The 21,393-nt window shown below is 37.5% G+C and overlaps 1 protein-coding gene across 2 annotated transcripts in view; it reads right to left on the bottom strand.

Annotated features, from left to right (window-relative positions):
- LOC106138914 (uncharacterized) overlaps nucleotides 1-19,023 on the bottom strand; it is a 44,220-nt gene extending 25,197 nt beyond the window's left edge. Inside the window, exons 1-9 of one of the 2 annotated variants that reach the window (XM_060952886.1) lie at nucleotides 18,799-19,023; nucleotides 10,506-10,622; nucleotides 6,327-6,390; nucleotides 5,690-5,844; nucleotides 4,864-4,995; nucleotides 3,601-3,724; nucleotides 2,060-2,179; nucleotides 958-1,079; nucleotides 141-234 (exon numbers count right to left, since the gene is read on the bottom strand). In XM_060952886.1, coding sequence (XP_060808869.1) covers nucleotides 141-234; nucleotides 958-1,079; nucleotides 2,060-2,179; nucleotides 3,601-3,724; nucleotides 4,864-4,995; nucleotides 5,690-5,844; nucleotides 6,327-6,390; nucleotides 10,506-10,622; nucleotides 18,799-18,948 — 1,078 coding nt within the window. In that variant the 5' untranslated portion in view covers nucleotides 18,949-19,023. Of the gene's footprint in view, nucleotides 1-140; nucleotides 235-957; nucleotides 1,080-2,059; nucleotides 2,180-3,600; nucleotides 3,725-4,863; nucleotides 4,996-5,689; nucleotides 5,845-6,326; nucleotides 6,391-10,505; nucleotides 10,623-18,798 lie in introns of those variants that run through there. The other variant, XM_060952885.1, reaches the window with a different exon arrangement.
- Nucleotides 19,024-21,393: the final 2,370 nt, after the last annotated feature.

Below are 21,393 nucleotides of genomic sequence, written 5' to 3'. Positions count from 1 at the left end.
TTTATACACAAAACATACATTTTTTTAATAAATCTACTACGCTTAAAATTTCAAATCTCAATTCTCTTATCTTCTTAGATATCTTAAAGCTAAAAAGCTGAACGTGGCCTAGGGAAAGGGAGACAGAGATATATCGTTACCTCTTTCACTCCTGTCGCTGGATCTCTGCTGGAGTTTGTCCATCAACAAGTGATATATAGCTGATATGTGGTCAAACCGTTCTTCTTGTACTGACTGCAAAAAAATATAGTTTGGTTCAATTTAATATACATACATACATACATAAATGATTATGCCTCTTTCCCGGAGAGGTAGGCAGAGGCCACATCTTTCCAATGTATATTATCTATAATAATATTATAAACAAAAAAGAATAGGACCGCTCCATCTCTTTCCCATGGAAGTCGTAAAAGGCGACTTAGGGATAGGCTTATGAACTTGGGATTCTTCTTTTAGGCGATGGGCTAGCAACCTGTCACTATTTGAATCTCAATTCTATCATTAAGCCAAATAGCTGAACGTGGCCATTTAGTCTTCAAGACTGTTGGCTCTGTCTACCCCGCATGGGATAAAGACGTGACCATATGTATGTATGTATGTATGTAATATTATAAAGCTGAGGAGTTTGTTTGTTTGAACGCGCTAATGTCAGGAACTACTGGTTCGAATTGAAAAATTATTACACCATTTATCGGGGAAGGCTTCAGGCTATATAACATCACGCTGCAACTATTAGGAGCGGAGAAATAATGGAGAAAAAATCCGACCACTCAATCTCGTTCCCATGGATGCCGTAAAAGATAGGCTTATAAACTTGGGATTCTTCATTTAGGCTAGCGACCTGTCACTATTTGAATCTCAATTCAATCATTAAGCCAAACAGTTGAACGTGGTATATCAGTCTTAACAAGACTGTTGCCTCTGTCCCGCCGCTGGGGATATAGACGTGACAGTTACCTGGTGTATGTCGCTCTCGGAGAGCTGAGGTAGAGTCATCATGTGCGCTAGAACGCGATCGCGATGTTCGCTCTCGCCCGATACGCACTCCGAGTGACATGCGCATGCGCCTTCGGATATGTCTGCAATTTAATATATAAGATTACATACATACATAAAATCACGCCTCTTACCCGGAGCGGTAGGTGGAGACTACCTCTTTCCACTTGCCACGATCTCTGCACACTTCCTTCGCTTCATCCACATTCATAACTCTCTTCATGCAAGCTCGGCGGTTTCGGGTATTATATGAGATTAATTGTTTGTAAATCGTGACAAATTTAATATCGCGATTCAGCGTACTCGTTGTTATTGGCTGATGGCGCGAAATTGGATGTTACAACTTGTAACGTACAGGATGTCGCCACTACAGTTAAAATATCCGACTGTAGTACAAAAGTTTCATAATAGATGGCGCTAAAAATAATCGCGAGGTCTACGTCAGTGGCGAACTAGTTTTTATATAAGTATTAAATAAAAAATAAAACGTCCGAGCATTTGTAAGTGTGGAGCTTTTTAAACGGCTTAACCGATTTTGATCAAATATTTCTTAAAACACTCGCACGTAATCTTTAATCCAAAAAAAGTCAATTGTAATCACTTCATCCTACAACTAGGCACTTTAGACTAAAAAACATCCCTTGTTAGCATTAGTTTATATACTTGACGCTAAATGGCGCTGTGCCGTATAAGAACTCGCTGTTAAAACTATAGATGGATAGATATACCTATTTTTTTTTATCATTATTAGAGTGGAACATACATAACAGCACAAACAGATAGAGATGGCACAAAGGCGGACTTATCGCTTAATGCAATATCCTATAATATAACCTTTAACGTATAAAACGAAACTAGTCTTTGAATTTAAAAGTTAAAAAAATCAGTGCATTGATAAGTTGTGAACACTCCTCATTCATGCATATGCTGAGTGGAAACCCTTTTGGTCGCATCATGTATTTTTTTTTTATTTCTATGTTTATGAATGAAAATGTTATGTTACATCTTGCGCCAAATAAAGATCTTTCTTTCTTTCTTTCATTTACCGTCGAGTGTGACCGACCTTGCCTCTGGTGCTGCAGCGGCGCGTGCGCAGCCAGCCAGCGGTGGCGGCCCACGGCGCGCAGCGACAGCCGCTTCTCGGGCTCCACCACCAGCATGTGCCGGATCAGGTGCTCACATTCTGTAGAAAAAAAAATAATAACTGGTCATCGACAAAACATAACATTTATCATTTTTTTCTTTAGTTCATTCTGTGGGGAAAAAAAAATAATTATTGGTCATCGACAAAAGACTAATCGCAAGTAGTGACATTTACCATTACAAAAAAGAATAGGACTACTCCATCTCGTTCCCACGGATGTCGTAAAAGGCGACTAAGGGATAGGCTTATAAACTTGGGATTCCTCTTTTTGGGCGATGGGCTAGCAACCTGTCACTATTTGAATCTCAATTCTATCTTAAAGCCAAATAGCTGAACGTGGCCTATCAGTCTTTATAAGACTGTTGGCTCTGTCTACCCCGCAAGGGATATAGACGTGATTATATGTATGTATGTAGTGACATTTCATCAAAAATAGTGACTACAACATACATACATACATATAGTCACGTCAATATCCCTTGCGAAGTAGACAGAGTCTAGTCTCGAAAAGATGAAAGGCCACGTTCAGCTGTATGGCTTCATGATGGAATTGAGATGCAAACACTGAGAGGTTTATAAGCCAATTACTTTGTCGACTTTTACGACATCCACGGGAAAGATTGGTTCTATTCTTAATTGCCGGAAAACAACCCGGCACATTAAAAAGAAAGAATAAACACAAGTTATGAAATTTCATTAAAAAAAATTAATATGCTAAAAAGTAAAACTCCTGCGACTAATCGCAAGAATATTTTCATTCTTTCTTTCTTCCATGCAAATTTTGAAGTGCAAGCGCGGAACGAGCGACAAAGAGGCACGATCGGCCTTCGCGTTCGGCGGCGTATACCTCCTTCTCTATATACATACAAATTTATTTGATGAAATTAAAATTTTCTTTTGAAAAATGCTACCATTCCATTTTCTGAAGAGGTTGTCATGTTCAACTATAGTCAGTAAACCGACTTTACAGACAACCGATTGTTTTTTTCACCAATAAGTCAGTCAGTTTTGTTCATCTAAAATGTCAAGCTGTCTGTCCATGACGACTGACGTTAGTATGATAATCATTCAAGTGTAATACTGTATATTCTTGTTAGTGGTTTGGTATCTATACTAGCTTGGCTGACAGGTTTATGTGTTTTTAATTTTTGTTGTTTGTTATGTCTGTGTAAACTGTATGTAATAATTGTACAATGTTGTTATTGTTAAACATGATTAGTGATTTTTTAACAAATCAGTGTAAACAACTACTTTGGAAGAGCGGGCTCTCCAAACACAAGTATTTTATACTTAAATGGAGGACCCAATCATATATGAGCTATTGTAAAAAAGAGTCAAATAAAGAAAGATATTTATTATTTACTGAACGACCGCTACAGTCACAGTACAAAAAAGTTTGCATAAATAAAAAATCGCAACGACAAATCGCATAGAAAAATCGCAACGTACACTACACATACCTTGCGACATGAAATAAGGTATCCGAAACTTTCCCGCCAAAACGACGCTGCGTAACTCATGCAGCGTGCCGCCGTCGAAGGGCAGCGCGCCGCACACCAGCACGTACAACACCACGCCCAAGCTCTGCAACCGGTCAGTCAGTCAGTTAGTTGGTCAATTTGTGGCTAGCATATTTAGAATAGAATAGATTTATTTTCAAAATTGGATACAAGGTATCACTTATTGACGTCACATAACCTTAATCTGATTATAACTACTATCGCTTCCATATATTCTGCCCTGCCATTCATCAATGAGAACACCTATTTATGACTTAAAGGTACCAAAAAGTCCTATATACAGATCGAAAGAGATTTTTTTCTTATTCTACTGGTAAAAAAAATGAAAATCCTGATGTCAGATAACGGCATTTTAGTTATACCACGGCAGTATTATAGTAGGACATAATCTATTGGCGTAAATAAGTGCTGTCTTGTAGGTTTGAAATTTTGAAGTAATTTATTTGACGTCAACCGATGTTGTATAACCAAACGTTTTGACAATTATTAAGCGATATGTGGTATCCTATAATAATGAATAAAAATTTTGAATTTGAATTTGATAAAAAAAAACTTGTTTGCGCCAATTAGTTATCTGTGCGCAATTTCAATATCAAGAAAAAACAAAAAAAAGAAAAATCTTCCCGCCTTTTTTGAACGTTTTCCTACAATACACATCTCTGGATGTTTATATATATAAGTATTTATTATAAAATATAGTATCGTTGAATAAGTATCTCGCAACACAAGTCTCGAACTAACTTCGAGGCTAACTCAATCAGTGTAATTTGTCCCGTTTATATTTATTTATTTATTTTTCTTGTTGCATCCTCACCTCTCCAATGTACGCCTTTGACCATGGATCCTGGATTGGGTGAGTCAGTTTTTACACGCCTAGTATCTGAGCTCCACAACTTCGTTCGCGTGGAATAGTTATTTTGAGCATAATTCTATACAACGCAAAAATAATTTTCTAATTCGAACCACTAGTTCCTGAGATTAGCGCGTTCAAACAAACTGTTCAGCTTTATAATATTAGTATACCATTTATCGAGGAAGGCTTTAGGCTATATAACATCACGCTGAAACTATAAGGAGCAAAGAAATAATAGAATATGTGAAAAAAACGGTGAAAATTATTCATCCTTGAGGGCTTCAATGATGCAACTATTCCACGCGGACGAAGTCGCGGGCACAGCTAGTACAAATATACATATGCCTCACCCATATATCAGCACGGGGCCCGTCATACTGCCTGCCCTCGAACAACTCCGGCGCCGCGTACGGCGGGCTGCCGCACCACGTGGCCAGCGGCGAGCCGGCCGTGTACGAGTTGCTGAAGCCGAAGTCGGCTAGCTGGAATACAAGGTACATACATACATATGATCACGTCTATATCCCTTGTGGGGTAGAGCCAACAGGCTTAAAAAGACTGATGGGCCACGCTCAGCTATTTGGCTTAATGATAGAATTGAGATTCAGATAGTGACAGGTTGCTAGCCCATTGCCTAAAAAAGAATCCCAAGTTTGTAAGCCTATCCCTTATATCCCCAATACAAGGTACGATACTCTATTATGTACAATCACGTCTGTATCCTTGCCGTGTGGTTCCCGGCACCAATACAAAAAAGAATAGGACCACTCCATCTCTTTCCCATGGATGTCGTAAAAGTCGACTGAGGGTAAGGCTTACAAACTTGAGAATTAGAGGGCACTGGACATCACTCTGTTTGGTGGTGCACGCAAGCCCATTTGGTAGACAGTCAGTAGTCATGAGTCCCGATTACGCTTACTCCTGAATTTCTAACCTTGCTAGAGAGGAGCCTAAGATGCAAATATGACCGCGATCCTAGGCAAAATTTACACGAAATGACTCCCGTCTGACCTCCGCCACATTTGCAGGGGAACCCCAAATTATATATATCATGATTATTTATTCAGTTGCCCGCATTTGCAGGTTTTTTTGTCTTTTGTTATGGTGTTTTACGAATAAATTCCTTTTACTCATTTTACAGGTTTTCTAACGATATTTTTACATGCTGTAAAGTACCTTAATATTCATATTACTATCCAGCAACAAATTCTCAGCTTTAAGATCCCTATGGACCACTCCGTTGGCGTGGCAGTATCCCACCGCTGCCACCATCTGAGCGAACGCGTGTGCTGCCTCGGGCTCCGGCATCCTCCCTCGGGACACCAGGTGATCTGAAGAGAAGCAGACATTTGAATGTCATGTATTCATCCTTTGCGGAGTTGACAGACCCAACAGTCATGAAATGACCAAGAAGCCATTTTGAGCAGTATGGTTTTATGATGGAATTGAGATTCAAATAGTGACAGGTTGCCAGCCCATCGCATATAAGAAGAATCCCAAGTTCATTAGCCATTCCCTTAGTCGCCTTTAAAAAAGGACCGCTCCTTATCCACTCCATTTAAAGTAAATAACACGTCTTTATCCCTTTCGGAGTAGACAGAGTGCTTCTCTTAAATCTAAAGAACAAATTCACATTGTCTACATTTAGAAAATAGTCAATATAAAATTAATATTTCAATATAAATATTATGACAAATAGTAATAACATATGTATGTACAAATTATGTAAATCCATGTCATAAATTCACATGCAATTGAGAGGTCTAATAGTGAAATATAGTACTTAAAGAAAAAGAATTTAAATACTTCTTACCAAAAATTTCACCATTCGGCGCGTATTCTGTGACTAAATAAATTGTGTGACTACTTTCCATAACCTGAAATAATAAAAAAAAAACTTTATTAGCGGGTTGAACTGTCTGTTCTCTGCATCTTAAAGTTTCAAGTTTGGTGCCTGACACGAAGCGTCACACCAGAATATAACCATCGAAAGCTAACGATATATATGTATATACCTAACCAACTTTAGATGTATAAGTACTTCAGTGTACTTAACTTCTTCCTAGCTAAAGTCCCGGTTGCATCCTCACCACTCTGGAGAGAAGTCCGGGTCCCTTGACCCCGGACTTCTCTCCAGAGTGGTGAGTGCCCTCTAATATATATTATAAAAATAAATAGTGTCAGCGGTGGGATATTACCACACCTAGTTGTCCGAAGGCGGTACTTTCTATATGTCTCTGATGATATTCTGATTATATCTTCAGTGTACTTAACTTCTTCCTAGCTAAAGTCCCGGTTGCATCCTTACCACTCTGGAAATGAGCTAGGGGTAAGCCCTTGACCATGAATCCTGGATTGGTTGAATCAGATTTTTACACGAAGCTACTCCCGTCTGACCTCCGCAACCTTTGCAGGGGAACCTACCCCGTATTGGATCATATGAATGTGCAGGTAAACTCACGATGTTTCTCACACAGGAAGAGCATCGGTTAGTATTCAAACTAATGTACATAAATTAAAACATAGTCATTGGTACTGTTGGGGATGACTAAAAATATATATATATAACTAGCTTTCCCCCGCGACTCCGTCCGCGCGGATGTCGGTCTTCGCGTAGATGGTTTATTTCTCCATTTTATTTTCAGTCTGGTCAATTTAGACCAAAAATTAGGAATGAAGCTACATTAATTCCCATCAAGTTGAAAATGAGTATAATTGTTTAAAACACAATCAAAAGCATTATTTCAAAATTCCCCATGATTCCGGTTTAAGGAAAAAAATTACCCAATTTTCTTCAAAACGGTAAGTTTTAAAGGAAAATTACCTCAGACATAGATTGTAGATCATAAAGATAAAAAGGAATCAATATTTTTTTCAATAAAGCTACCGTTTCTGAGATATTACGATGCAAAAAGTTGCAAGCGTCATAATATGCATAAGCACGTCTCGTATATACTCTGTGTAGCAGTAATATAAGTAAAAATATTGTTCTGTCGGTAATTTTAACTTGAATTCAAAATATAAAATATACATAAGTTTAATGAAACCCAGTCCCTTCATTTATACTGTAGTGAAACCTTGAGACAACATCTGTCTCTCTGTTTAATTGTGTACGTGGCTAGGGTTGTATAGCTGCTTTATCTCAGAATGCTCAACACATGAAATACCGTTAGTCTTTAATAATAGTTGTCCTTGCGGGGATACCGTTGTCGGCTATGGACACCACGGCCTCTCATGCCCTAGGAGTGCCGGCCGTTTAGGGCGCCATGCCGCCCTAAATGATATAATCCTCCATGCTCTTGCCACCATCCATGTTCCAGCCGTTCTAGAACCAAACGGTCTGGCTCGGGATGATGCCAAGAGACCGGATGGTATGACTTTGGTACCCTGGAGATTGGGGCGGCCTTTGGTGTGGGATGCTACTTGTGTCGACACACTTGCGCCGTCTCATCTTCAGGTTACTAAATCTAAGGCCGTTTTGCTTCAAATGAGGCAAAAAACCTCAAAAGGCGCAAATATGTAGTTATCGGGATCAAAGTTTACATCAGATGGCAAGTGTGATAGTGATATTGAAAGGAGAGTGAACGCGGGGAACATGGTGAATGGAACTTTGCATGCCTTTATGAGCAGTCAGAAACTATCCAAAAAGGCTCGACTGGCTGTGCACAGGGGCGTGTTGGTCCCGACATTAATGTATGGGAGTGAAAGTTGGGTATGGCAAAAGAAGCACGAAAGCAGAATAAATGCAGTGGAAATGAGAGCGTTAAGGAGTATGTTGGGTGTGAAATTGAGTGACCGGATAAGGAACAGCGTGATAAGGGAATGTTGTGATGTGAAAGAAGATGTAGTTACAGGAATAGAAAAGGGTATGTTGAGATGGTTCGGTCATGTGGAGAGGATGAATGAAAACAGGTTGACTAAGCAGATATACATGGAGAGTGTGGAGGGAAAGGTCGGGGTGGGAAGACCTAGACGAACATATCTTGATCAAATTAAGGACGTCCTGGTAAAGGGTCAGGTCAAAAGTACTCGAAACCGCCGAGCTTGCATGAAGAGAGTTATGAATGTAGATGAAGCAAAGGAAGTATGCAGGGATCGTGGCAAGTGGAAAGAGGTAGTCTCTGCCTACCCCTCCGGGAAAGAGGCGTGATTATATGTATGTATGTATGTATGTAGTTATCGGTAATATCTATACTTTTGAACCTTTTGGGGTAGAAACTCTGGGACCGGGGGGCCTATCTGCCCATCAGCTTTTCCGACAATTGTCGAAAAAGCTAATTGAGGTATATCTTGACCGGAGGGCTGGAAATTATCTGGCTCAGAGAATCTGAAAGAGCTCAGAAAATGCCAGCCTTCTGGGCACATTCCCGCATGTTGATGCTATGCAAGGACTGTACAATTTATAAATTAAATTTTAGTTTGTAGTCATCTTTTTTCTTTCTTTTTATAAGTAGCTTTAGTTTTAATTTGATTATTGCATTGAATTTGATAATTGTAACCTCTATTATTGTCCTAAGATGATTTTCTTCACTTAGGGTTATTCTATTTTTTTTTTTAATAATAAATACGAAAGTTAGTCTTGAGTGCCACTGCGTAGTGAAAACACGTGTTTATTCTAACCTATTTCAGACTTTTTCAAGTTTAATAATAAAAATGTAAAAAAAAACGCGCTAATAGTACACTACCTCAGAGGTGGCAAGGAAACGGATGCATATTATGACGCTTGCAACTTTTTGCATCGTTATATCACAGAAACGGTAGCTTTGTTGAAAAAATTATTGATACCTTTTTTATAGATAACTTTATGATCTACAATTTATGTCTGAGGTAATTTTCCGATTTGAAAAACTTACCGTTTTAAAGAAAATTGCGATACACCCATTTTTTACCTTTGACCGTGAGTAAATTTTTTTCCTTAAACCGGAATCATGGGGAATTTTGAAATAATGCTTTTGATTGTGTTTTAAATAATTATACTCATTTTCAGTTTGATGGGAATTAATGTAGCTATGTAGTATTTTTTTCATAGTAATTAGTAGCGGCCCGCTTGTGCAGCAAACGGTTCAAGCCAAAGCCGACTTTAGGCGCTACAGGTTACGGCGCTAAATCCACTGCGGGTAACGCAACGTGTGTTCGCGGTTCTACAGAACAACGTCTATGGATAAACTGAAAAATTAAGATTTTTTTTTCTTCGTATTTTTTCGGGATAAAAGTATCCTATTTTACGCCCAGGATAATAAGGTATAATTATACCAAGTTTCATCAAAATCGAACCGTTAGTTTTCACGTGATGCCTGAACATACAGACAGACAGACAAAAATTTTTTTAATCACATTTTTGTGTTTGGTATCGATCCAGTAACACCCCCTGCTATTTATTTTTTCAATATTTTCAATGTACAGAATTGACCTTTCTACAGATTTATTATATGTATAGATACGCTACATTATTAATAAGAAAATATGACATAGGTATATAGCCATACTTTTCATCGCAAAAAAATACTGTTCCCTTGAGATCTTTCTAGACAGACTAGCTTTTGCCCGTTGGTTCGCTCACGGACATTGTAATCTAACGCAAATTCTACCTAAACAGCCTGCTTTCCTGTAAAGAACATACATACATATGGTCACGTCTATATCCCTTGCGGGGTAGGCAGAGCCAACAGTCTTGAAAAGACTGAACAGCCACGTTCAGCTATTTGGCTCTATGATAGAATCGAGATTCAAATAGTGATAGGTTGCTAGCCCAGCGCCTAAAAAAGAATCGCAAGTTTGTAAGCCTATTCCTCAGTCACCTTTTACGACATCCTAGGAATTGTCCTATTCTTTTTTGTATTGGTGCCGGAAACCACACGGCACCAAAATATCCTGGCGATAATCCTGTGTCGAGTGGCATGGCCCCGACCTTGGATTGGGTGACGGCACCAATACAACCGGGAACCACACGGCACTGTAAAGAAAGGTATATTATTATTGTGGACCAACCCACCTGATATAACCTAACTATGTGCGGATGTTTCAGTCTCTTCATAATGGCTATTTCTCTGAAAGTCTTCTTTAGGTTGTCCTCGTCCAAACGAGTTTTGTCTATAATTTTTATTGCGACCTGGAAAACAGACAAACATACATGTTTTAAAAAAATCCTATTTAGTATTACATACATAAAAAAGAGGTAGTCTCTGTCTACCCCTCCGGTAAAGAGGCGTGATTTTATGTATGTATGTATGTACATAAAAAAAATGTACCCGAAACCGCCGAGCTTGCATGAAGAGAGTTATGAAAGTGGATGAAGCGAAGGAAGTATACAGAGATCGTGGCAAGTGGAAAGAGGTAGTCTCTGTCTACCCCTCCGGGAAAGAGGCGTGATTTTATGTATGTATGTATGTACATAAAAAAAATGTACCCGAAAACGCCGAGCTTGCATGAAGAGAGTTATGAAAGTGGATGAAGCGAAGGAAGTATACAGAGATCGTGGCAAGTGGAAAGAGGTAGTCTCTACCTACCCCTCCGGGAAAGAGGCGTGATTTTATGTATGTGTGTATGTACATAAAAAAATGTACCCGCAACCGCCGAGCTTGCATGAAGATAGTTATGAATGTGGATGAAGCGAAGGAAGTATGCAGAGATCGGATTTGCGAAAAACCTGTATTCACCATAGGTAGCGTTTAATTCGTTGTTTGTTTTTTTGTATGTGGTACTAATTCCGTCGATTTTTTATAGATCGTGTTAAATTTGTCTCTCATTTTTGATGGCGATAAATTCACGCGAGCGAAGTTGCGGACAAAATCTAGTAAAATAATATCATTTATTTCATTTAACCTAGCCTGAAGGTTTGCACTCTACTGCTAAGGTCGCGTTGGACATTGATAGATCTAAAGCCCTCAAAAAGCCTTGTAATTTGAAGGTCTCCATAAATTCTAGGCCATTTCTATGCGATTCCTAAGTTTAATGCATAATTCTAGGCCATTTCTATGCAATTCCTAAGTTTAATGCTTGCTTTTCAAGTCTCATATTCGAAATTTAGTAGAAAATAATAAAAAAAAATCGAATTTACATTACATTTTAGTTTGTTATCATCTTTTTTTCTTTCTTTTTTATAAGTAGCTTCAGCTGTAGTTTTAATTTGAGTTCATTTTAATTACGTTTTCTTTAAATATATATAGTAAGCAGAAAAAAGTGCAAAAGTTCATAAGTAAGGATTTATTATTTTTAAGTAAGGACTTATTTAAGTTATTTTTATTACTCTGGTAACTGAATTTGAAAAAATTTAATACACGGGTGTAAATAGAAATAAAACCTGTAACAACATAATAAGTAATTTTTATCTCCAATTTCTAAGGGAACCGAAGTCACTGGGTGCGGCTAGTATTATGTATATTAAAAACAACATACATTTTATCACTGTCTATATCCCTTGCGGGGTAGACAGAGCCAACAGTTTCGAAAAGACTGAAAGGCCACTTTCTGCTGTACGGTTTTGTAATGGAATTGAGATTCGAAATAGTGACAGGTTGCTATCCCATCGCCTTAAAGAAGAATCTCAAGTTAATAAACCTATCCCCTAGTCGCCTTTTACGACATCCATGGAAAAGAGATAGAGTGTTCTTATTCTTTTCATATTGTGGCGAAATCTATACGCCACAAGTCACAAGAATAAAAAATAATATTACGCGACGCTATCAATCAAAAACAGCGAAAAACCTAAATGCTTGCGCGAAGCAAAGATTTCACGGATTGGAGCTATATATACAACCTCCGACACAACATCGTCTGTCGCGCGGTTCCCCAGGCATAACACCTAGCCTGGCGGAAGATCTTCCCTTTGGTGGCGGTCGAGCCGAATCATCGCTCCCGCTACAATATCATTGCCGAGAACCACACGGCGCCCAATATTATAAATAGAACAAATAAAGACAACACAGCATAATATAACTTCTGCATATTCAGAAGATATTTTTCATATTGAGTTTTAAAAGACTTAACAGATACTACAAAAGCTGTCTCGTTTTAGAATCGCCGGTCGCTCGCCGATTACAATACGCGGAATAGCACCGCGACCGAGCTTTAAGCTCGGCATTGGACGCGGGTCAAGGTTGAAGCTCTGAGCTTACAATCAGCTGTGAAAAGGTAGGTATTAGAAGGAAAGTTTTATAACGTTTTAAGTTCCGTGTGGTTCCTGACACTTTGGAAAACGACCGAGATCTCTTAGTTTTATACATATGTACATACATATAATCACGACCATATTCCTTGCGGGGTAGACAGAGCCAACAGTCTTAAAAAGACTAATAGGCCACGTTTACCTGTTTGGCTTAATGATAGTGTTGTGATTCAAATAGTGACAGGTTGTTGCTAGCCCATCGCCAAAAAAAAAAGAATCCCAAGTTTATAAGCCTATCCCGTAGTCGCCTTTGACGACATCCATGGAAAAGAGATGGAATAGTCCTATTCTTTTGGTGGGAACCATACAGCACCCGAGATATACCTACATTAAAAATCGGGAGTCGCACAGCACTCTCTATTATTTTAATTTTCCCCGTCCAATACACCCCCTGACCTCGTCCAATGACGTGCAGTTAAACAAACCAACGTCATATTCTTTCTGACGTAGAGATATACCTATGACACATCGACTCTAGGGGCGGGGTAGCTTGGGGTGCAATAAGTCCCAAATATATACAATTTCCTACCGTACCGGGCCGTGTGGTTCCCGTCACTTTCTCATAGATGTCGTATAAGGCGACTAAGGGAAATAAGTTTAGGATTAGGATAATTTAGGGGTCAACTAAGTTTAGTATTCTTGTTGAATCCCATCAGTAAGCCATCAGCTGAACGTGGCCTTTCAGTCTTTCCAAGACTGTTGGCTCTGTCCACTGTATGAGACTTCAAAAGACTGTTTTTTCATCTTATATAGAACATGTGCCTACCTTAATAAGTCACTCACGCACTTTACATATTTCCTTAACAGGGAGACAGAGTCAATAGTTGAGAGGCTGACTCAATCTGTGTTATTAACTAGAAAAGCAAAATCGACGAAAAAAAATATATAAAAAAGGAAGACAGAAAAGTCCATGAAAAAAATTCATGGTTTCTTTAATAAGTTTTTGTTATAAAACTTCATTCGTATTTTCTGTTTCGTCAACTGGTCAGGTTTCCGAGTGTTGAGGTAACATACAAACTTATTGGAAGCCGTTGAAACATGTTTGGGCCCCTACTAAGCAACCGGTGAAATAATAAACGAATGTCGTTGGACGGTCTTCGTCCTTCGAGAATTTTTGATGAACTACTCAGAGTCTGGTTGATCCAAAATATTAGTAGTAACAAAATGTAGTGTTGCCGCTCGGTAGACATCTAGCGATAATAATAAAATACAAGATTCATGAGAATAGAACAAGGAGATTGAACGAATAAAATAACTGGCAACATTTATTTGCATGCATTGTTGCTGTACTAAACACGAGTATTTGCAAAAGCAAAAAAAAAAATGACAGCTGCTTCCCTTGTCGATACAAACTTTTTGGCGGGAACTGAATTTATTATTATTTATAATACTTATTTTGAATTTTTTTTTTTGAATTTTGATTCGAAGTGCTGTAATTAGGATTTTTTTTTATTTTTTGTGAAATTTATTAAAGGTAAAATAAGTCTTCATGGATAAAAGTTACATTAGATGTAAAATATAGTTTGTTTGTTTGTAAACTCTTTATTGCACGTAAAAAGAAATATAACAAAATATAAGACCGTCATTGGATTTAGAAGAATATGTGCAATGGCGGTCTTATCCTAATCGGGATTTGTTCCAGTCAACCAAAGTAAATTTTAATTATTTTTATTTAATTTTTTTTTTTAATAATTTATAATTTTACTCTTTTAAAATGTCCCCAAGAACGGGCGGCAAAGAATAGACACGGCTTTTACTAACTAAACTGACTTTATTACGTTTGGCTTTGGAACAGCTTGGAAAAGTTTTAAATAAATTAAGAAGGACTCTGTTGGCTCTGTCTACCCAGCAAGGTATATAGACGATTGGATGTACTCATGTATGTATGTGTGATTAGTCTTCAACCCACTTCTGATGACAACACACATTGACAACCACAGAATCATTATATTTTGCCCTTTAAAGAGTCGATAACCCTCCTTGGAAACAACCTTGATTGATGGTAGAAAAAAACTACCACTTCAGTGAAGTTTTTCTACCATTTTTTGCTATCGTTTACTTTTCAGGGCAAATATCACTTACAGCCGTACGCTTGATCAAGTCGGGGACGTTTTGCTTAAAGGTTAGGTCAAGAGGACTCCAAACCGATGAGCTTGCATGAAGAGACTCATGAATGTGGATGAAGCAATCGTGGCAAGTGGAAAGATGTAGTCTCTGCGTGATGTTATGCAGAAAATTTTGAAATTACAATTAAAATTTTGGACACTCTTGATCATCAATCATCAGATTGATCGAGAGTTGGTGAGTGAGCTCACCTAACGTCCAGGCACACACACACACGCACGCATGCACGCCCTTACTTATGTACATGTATGAATTTCAATTCCATCATTCAAGACTTCCCTCTCTCTTCTAGTTTTGTGAATAATTGTTGTCTTCTTAGCCTTCCGAGTATTGACTGTTGGTTCTGTCTAAAAAAGACGTGAGTGAAGTTTAGGTAAAACGTCGCAGGTAAGGATGCAAGAATATTTAAAAATTCATAGTAACAACAATCTTTATTTGACTTGTTTTACAAATTTATAAGAGAGCGTAGGTTTAGGTCACACGAGATCCAGCAAGTAGCCGCCAGGGTATAGCGAACTACTCAACTTGGTGAGCGCTGAAGTAGACCAAAGATGAAGGTCTGACGACGACGTCGAGTCTTCACATACTCCCTTAGGGGAGTCGGAGTTTATTGGTCAGGGCTTTTGGCCCTCTTCAATAGCGTTCCTACGACTGTAGGCAGGTCGATGGAGCGGCCGTAGCGGCTTGGGTCTTCACTCTCACATCAAGGTCAGAGGCGCGCGCGCGGGCTTAAAGAGTCCCCGGGTGGTGAAGAGGGGCGCAGAGGAAGACCACGGCGGCACATCACACGTGATATGTCTGATGATGATTTATATCATTCACATCACATCATCGCGTCATTTAGCTATCAATAAGACCATAACTTTGAGAGCCATCGTCGATGGACAATATTATTTTTGAAAACAAAAACATTATTATTTTCGTTTGGCTGTTTGTTTGTGCAACGCGGTGGAAATCCGTGGAGGTATAAACAGGGACTGTCAGGGACACCCGACGTCATGAAAAGAGGTTCTCTATTAAATAAATTTTTGTATTCTTAACTTTTATTAAATCTGTAAAAAACTAAAATAGAAATTAAGATTAATATTTTTGTGTACATTCGGAGTAAATAATAATATGATCAGATTAGTGTTGCCATTTGATAGCAAAATATCGATAGCGTTTTTTCGATCAAAACTATCGATAGTTCAGCAACACTAGGTAAGGTTTCATAACAATTGTTTTTTTAAGCACTACAAATAGGCCTTTTTCAAATGATTAAGAGTATAGAATAAAATGCAGAATATGCTTATACATATTGCTACTCAGACATTTACATCTGGTAACTCATTGAAATTATATTAAGTAAATACTCTTAAGTGGTAACTTTATAGTCATCATCTTGTGTGAATGTCCCATTATATAAAAAAACGGCTGCAACTTGTTGAATAAAACCTTTTTTTATATATGTACAATCTTGGTCCTATTTATTTTGAATTTTTATATTTAAAGAATCCTTTCCAGGATACAGGATATAATCTATGGATCTGGACTACAGGCAATTAAAATGGAGAACTCTACCCATTGACCCCAAATACAGCAGTGTAAGTGGAAAGATGATAAAAACAAACACAGACATCTGCAAATAATAGAAAATGTATGTAATTCCACACATCGTCAGTTTTGATAAGCAGATAAGATTAAATGAGATGCTATGAGGCAGATTAGACAATTTTTACACAAAATTGTTGGGAAGTTTAACAACTTTACAATGTCTCTTTCCCGGACTTGTAGCCAGAGACTACATTTTTCGTTTCATCCACATTCATAACTCTTAGCGAGCATGTTGGTTTTGGGTACTCTTCATCTTTTACCGAAACATCTCTGATTTGATCAATTCCAATTGTCTAGGCCTTCCCTCTCCAAAAAAATTATTGCAGGTGTTTGGCTAGCGAAGAAATATGATAGTGTGTGTCAGCTGCGATTCTCCATTCAGTGCAGATTATAATGTCAAACGAGGGAAGGGGAGGGAAGGGCTATGTGCCGTGTGGTTCCCAGCAACAACAGTAAAAATACAAAAACCACTCCATCTCTTACCCATGGATGTCGTTATTGTCGAGTAAGGGAAAGGCTTATCAACTAAAGTTTTTTTATTTTAGGCAATGGGCAAGCAACTTATATACGGCATAGCAACCTGTCACTTTTTGAATCTCAATTCTATCATTGAGCTAAACAGCTGATTGTGGCCGACAAATCTTTGCAAGACTGTTTGCTCTGTCTACCCTGCAGGAGATATAGACATGTGTGTGTTTTCCTACATACCATATGTAGGAAACACTTATTGGGATTATTTTTTGACCTGTCACTATTAAAATCTATTCCATCATTAAGCCATACAAACCAATTCATTTGATAATTTAAATCATTATGTTGATCATGTCTTTCCAGATTAATGACAGGAATGGGAAAGATTGAAGGAGGCTTTTGCCAACTGGCAAACAGATTAACAGAAAAATACACACAAAACACAAAAGAAAGAAATTTTAAAATTTGTAATGACATTCTGTATAAAGGCTTATTTATTGTCTTCCCAGACACTTTCTTTTTGAGGTTGTTGGCTAGCCTATCCTGGTACTCTGTAAGGCAAAGGAATAAGGGATGTGATTAAATATGTATTGGATACATGCGGGTCATAAGAACAGAATGTGATGAATTTAATAAATTTCAGTATAGTTGATAGGATAAGGAATACTTGGAACCTTATTTTATCGAAAGATTGGATCAACTTTTATCCTTAATTTAAGTAACATCTGGAGAATAAATAAATAAAAGAGTTTTATACGGACTATTCTTGAATACGCGAAAAAAGGCCTCATATGATAAACATTGGATAAAATATCTATCTGATTTGTTTTTGTCATTTATCATAATAACTTACAAACGTGAATATTATGTAACTAATGTCAAGAATTAATTTAAAAAAATTCTATGATGGTGACAAACCATTTAGATAGTAGATTATGTGAATAGATATTGTTTCAAGTTTGATTTTATCACAGTTCTAAATAACATTTTTACACTAATTCTTTGGACAAATATAGGTAAATTTCTTTTTTTTCTTTGCCTTTAATTATCCTTAGTTTAATGAAATATTTATTTTTATTAATAAATATGAATACTTAATTTATGGTAAATAAAAAAGAAATCCATCTATTTAAAATGTACCAAAACATTGACAAAGATACCTAAATAAGGTTACTGAGTAATTTTTAGGTTAATTAGAAATTAAATTCTGTTCCAACAGATGCAGGAAGCAACTTTGGACATCTAATAAGATTGCTATCAGAATAAAATGGCAATTGTTGACGGCTTGTCTTGCAACTTTTACATGTAATTTACAGCAATTCTTGTGATACGGCAATAAAGTTTATATTTGTGTAAATATTCCCGAGTTACCTAAACAGTCTCGTGCTGTCCAATACGAAGATAATTGATTAAGAGGACAGAATGAATGAGAGTACAATTGACAATAATTGTTGCAAAAACATATTTGGAGGCCACAACAAATTCGCGCCAATCCAAGTACTATCGAAAGCAAAAAAGTTATAAAAAAAACAGCCAGTGCCCAGCCGATTATCTACAACTTTTTATCTTGGGAAATTTTGAAGTTCGAATTTATAACCCGACTGATTAGGAAAGACGTGTAATGTCACTACTGTAGCACATAGTAAACAATGTACGCTCAAAACTGGTTGTAATAATGTATTTTTTTTTACAAACACGTTCTCGCCCCCTCGACCATCAGAATAATAAACGAGTTCTTTATTAGTAGTGTTTGGCAAACCTGGCGCAGCATCCAAGCTCGACGAGTGGAAAAAACCTACACAACACATTTCAAATAACCACAAATTTCACTTCTGGTATCGCCTAGACCACCGTTATCAACTTTATACATCAAATAAACACCAGAAAAACACTCTAACCACTGAAATTCACTGTGGACGATAATGGTACGCACCTTACTCCTAGTAATAACATGTGTAGCCAGTTTTACAACAGCAAAATTCCCTGTGCCGATCGTTTTCTCCAGCTCATAGTTACCGACGCACACGAGCTGGTCTATCGGAAAATGTTTGCTTTTGTGCATCGGTTTTATATTGCAAGCCATTTTAATAAAAATCGCGTGAAAACTCGGCCGACCTCACTGGCCTGCCGAGCGATTTTTGTCTACTGTTGTTAGTTCCTGCTGTCGGCCGCAATAGCGCCACTGTCGCTCACGTCATTCGGTTAGGGTCGATCAACTACAGCCGTCATCGTTTCATTAACAAAAACAAATACCAAAACTATCGAGTGGCATTTAATTTTTCTTTCGTTATCGGAACAACTGAATGATTTCCATCATAGCCTGAAACAAGTCTTTGGACTAGTATACTATTATCCTTAATTCTTATGAAAAAAATCTGTTATCAATAAATACGGTGCAAGTTGATCCTCACACAAGTGTGAAAAAAAAACTCAATTCACAACCTCAACACGAATAGCGCTGTTTCGTTCATTCTCATTCATAATTTGAATGTTAGAGAGAGCCAGATAGATCACTGTCTGTCATGCGGCTGATTTAATGACGTCAACGGACCGGCTTACGTCATACGCGCGAATTTCAAACGAATGAGCACGTCAGTCGAAATATCGATTTTTCACTGCAAGGTGCAGCTCTATGTTGTTTTACAACATTTTTGAAGAACAAAGCAATGTATATCCTTAAGTAAAAAAGGAGCCATATAAATAATGGTTATACGATGATCAAGTCATTAATGTAAGTGCGTTACACAGATCCTTCACTACTTATAACACATAATATAGTTATGTGTATATTGAAATCGATCGATTTGCAGACAGAAAATAATGATCGAAATTCTTTATTGCACACAAAAAATGTTAGCTGTTGCACGCAACTTCATCGCCTTAAATATTTATAAATGTTATTTTAAGATGTTAATAGGTAGGTAAGTATGTAGGTAGTTTTTTACTGTTAAGTTTCATGTAATCTGTTCAATATTTGCATGGAAGAGTAATTACATTCATTCCTATACAAAAACATTCGCATATATGTATATTATTGGTAGGATTAAAATACGCTAACAATCATAATTCCAATACACAATAAACCCTTAGTTTATAAATTAAAAAAAGAAAAAAAAACATTTTTCAACACAAAATAGACGCAAGCAAATGACATTTAACTTAAAGCTTAAAGGTCACGTTCAAAGGTCATCGGCAGTGCAGTATTGCAGTTTTGTAAGGCCAATTTATCATCGATACTTAGACGCGAACTAACGACTACAGAATTCTATTTTGTATGAATGCCATAAATAATGTAACATCATACATAAATCCATATGATCACGTCCATATTCCTTGCGGTGTAGAAAGAGCCAACAGTCTTGAAAAGACTGAAAGGTCACGTTTAGCTGTATGGCTAAATGATGGAATTGAGATTCAAATAGTGACAGGTTGCTAAACCATAAAGCTACAAGAGGAATCCGAAGTTTATAAGCATATCCCTTAGTCGCCTTTTACGACATCCATTGGAATGACATGGAGTGGTTCTATTCTAAAGTGCCTGAAACCAGACGGCACGGCAATAATGTAAATACCTCCAAAAAATAAGTGGGAAAATTGGGTCTGTGTGTAAAACCTACCTAAAATTTAAAAAATAAAAACTTAATTTAAAAATAAAATCCTGTCTGTTTATCTTCCTGTCCCTTGCCTACACGTGAATTTTTGAACTTAGTGCATTGGACTGAAACTTTTGTTGTAATGGCTAGTAAAGCTGTGGTTACACGATACATTCTAATGTAGTGTCATGATTGACTCATTCGCGCCTAGTCGCGGTATGTAACCAAAACTGTGTGACGGTATGCGATTGACAAGGACTATACTAATTACTATTTTAAATGTTACATACATACATATAGTCAAGTCTATATCCCTTGCGGGGTAGACAGAGCCAAAAGTCTTGAAAAGACTTAATGGCCACATTCAGCTTTGGCTTAATGATAGAATTGAGATTCAAATAGTGACAGGTTGCTAGCCCATCGCCTAATAAAGAATCCCAAGTTTGTAAGTCTATCCCTTAGACATGCAGAGATCGTGGCAAGTGGAAAGAGGTAGCCTCTTCTGGCTTCCCCTCCAGGAAAGAGGCGTGCTTTTATGTATATAATATGTATGTATGTAATTCCTGTCTCATTTCCTTTTTTCCCCATTTTTCCTTTCCCCTTCATAATAATTGTATTAGTGTATGTCTAATCTGTCTCTGTAAGCACACGCTTAATTATTGTATTTATATTTATGTAGGTAAGTATTCTCTTACTAACCCCGCACTAAATTCCCTCTCACGAATATTCTTGTTGTTGTCTGGAAGAGATTGCAAAATGCGATAACGCCGCCTTTTGTACATGACTTGCCTTAACATAAGTTTAGGTTACATTTATTGTGATAATTTATTTGCAATAAATGGTATTCTATTTATCTGTCTACCTATTACGGACGAAACCTTTGGTCGTTAGGTATATGTCGTCATGGCAAGAAAGATCTTCCGCCAAGCCGCTAC

This window comes from Amyelois transitella, chromosome 30, assembly GCF_032362555.1.
Source record: "Amyelois transitella isolate CPQ chromosome 30, ilAmyTran1.1, whole genome shotgun sequence".
In the NCBI taxonomy this organism is placed as follows: Eukaryota; Metazoa; Arthropoda; class Insecta; order Lepidoptera; family Pyralidae; genus Amyelois; species Amyelois transitella.
Note: the sequence above shows the minus strand (reverse complement) of the source record. Positions and strands in the feature narration are given on the sequence as shown.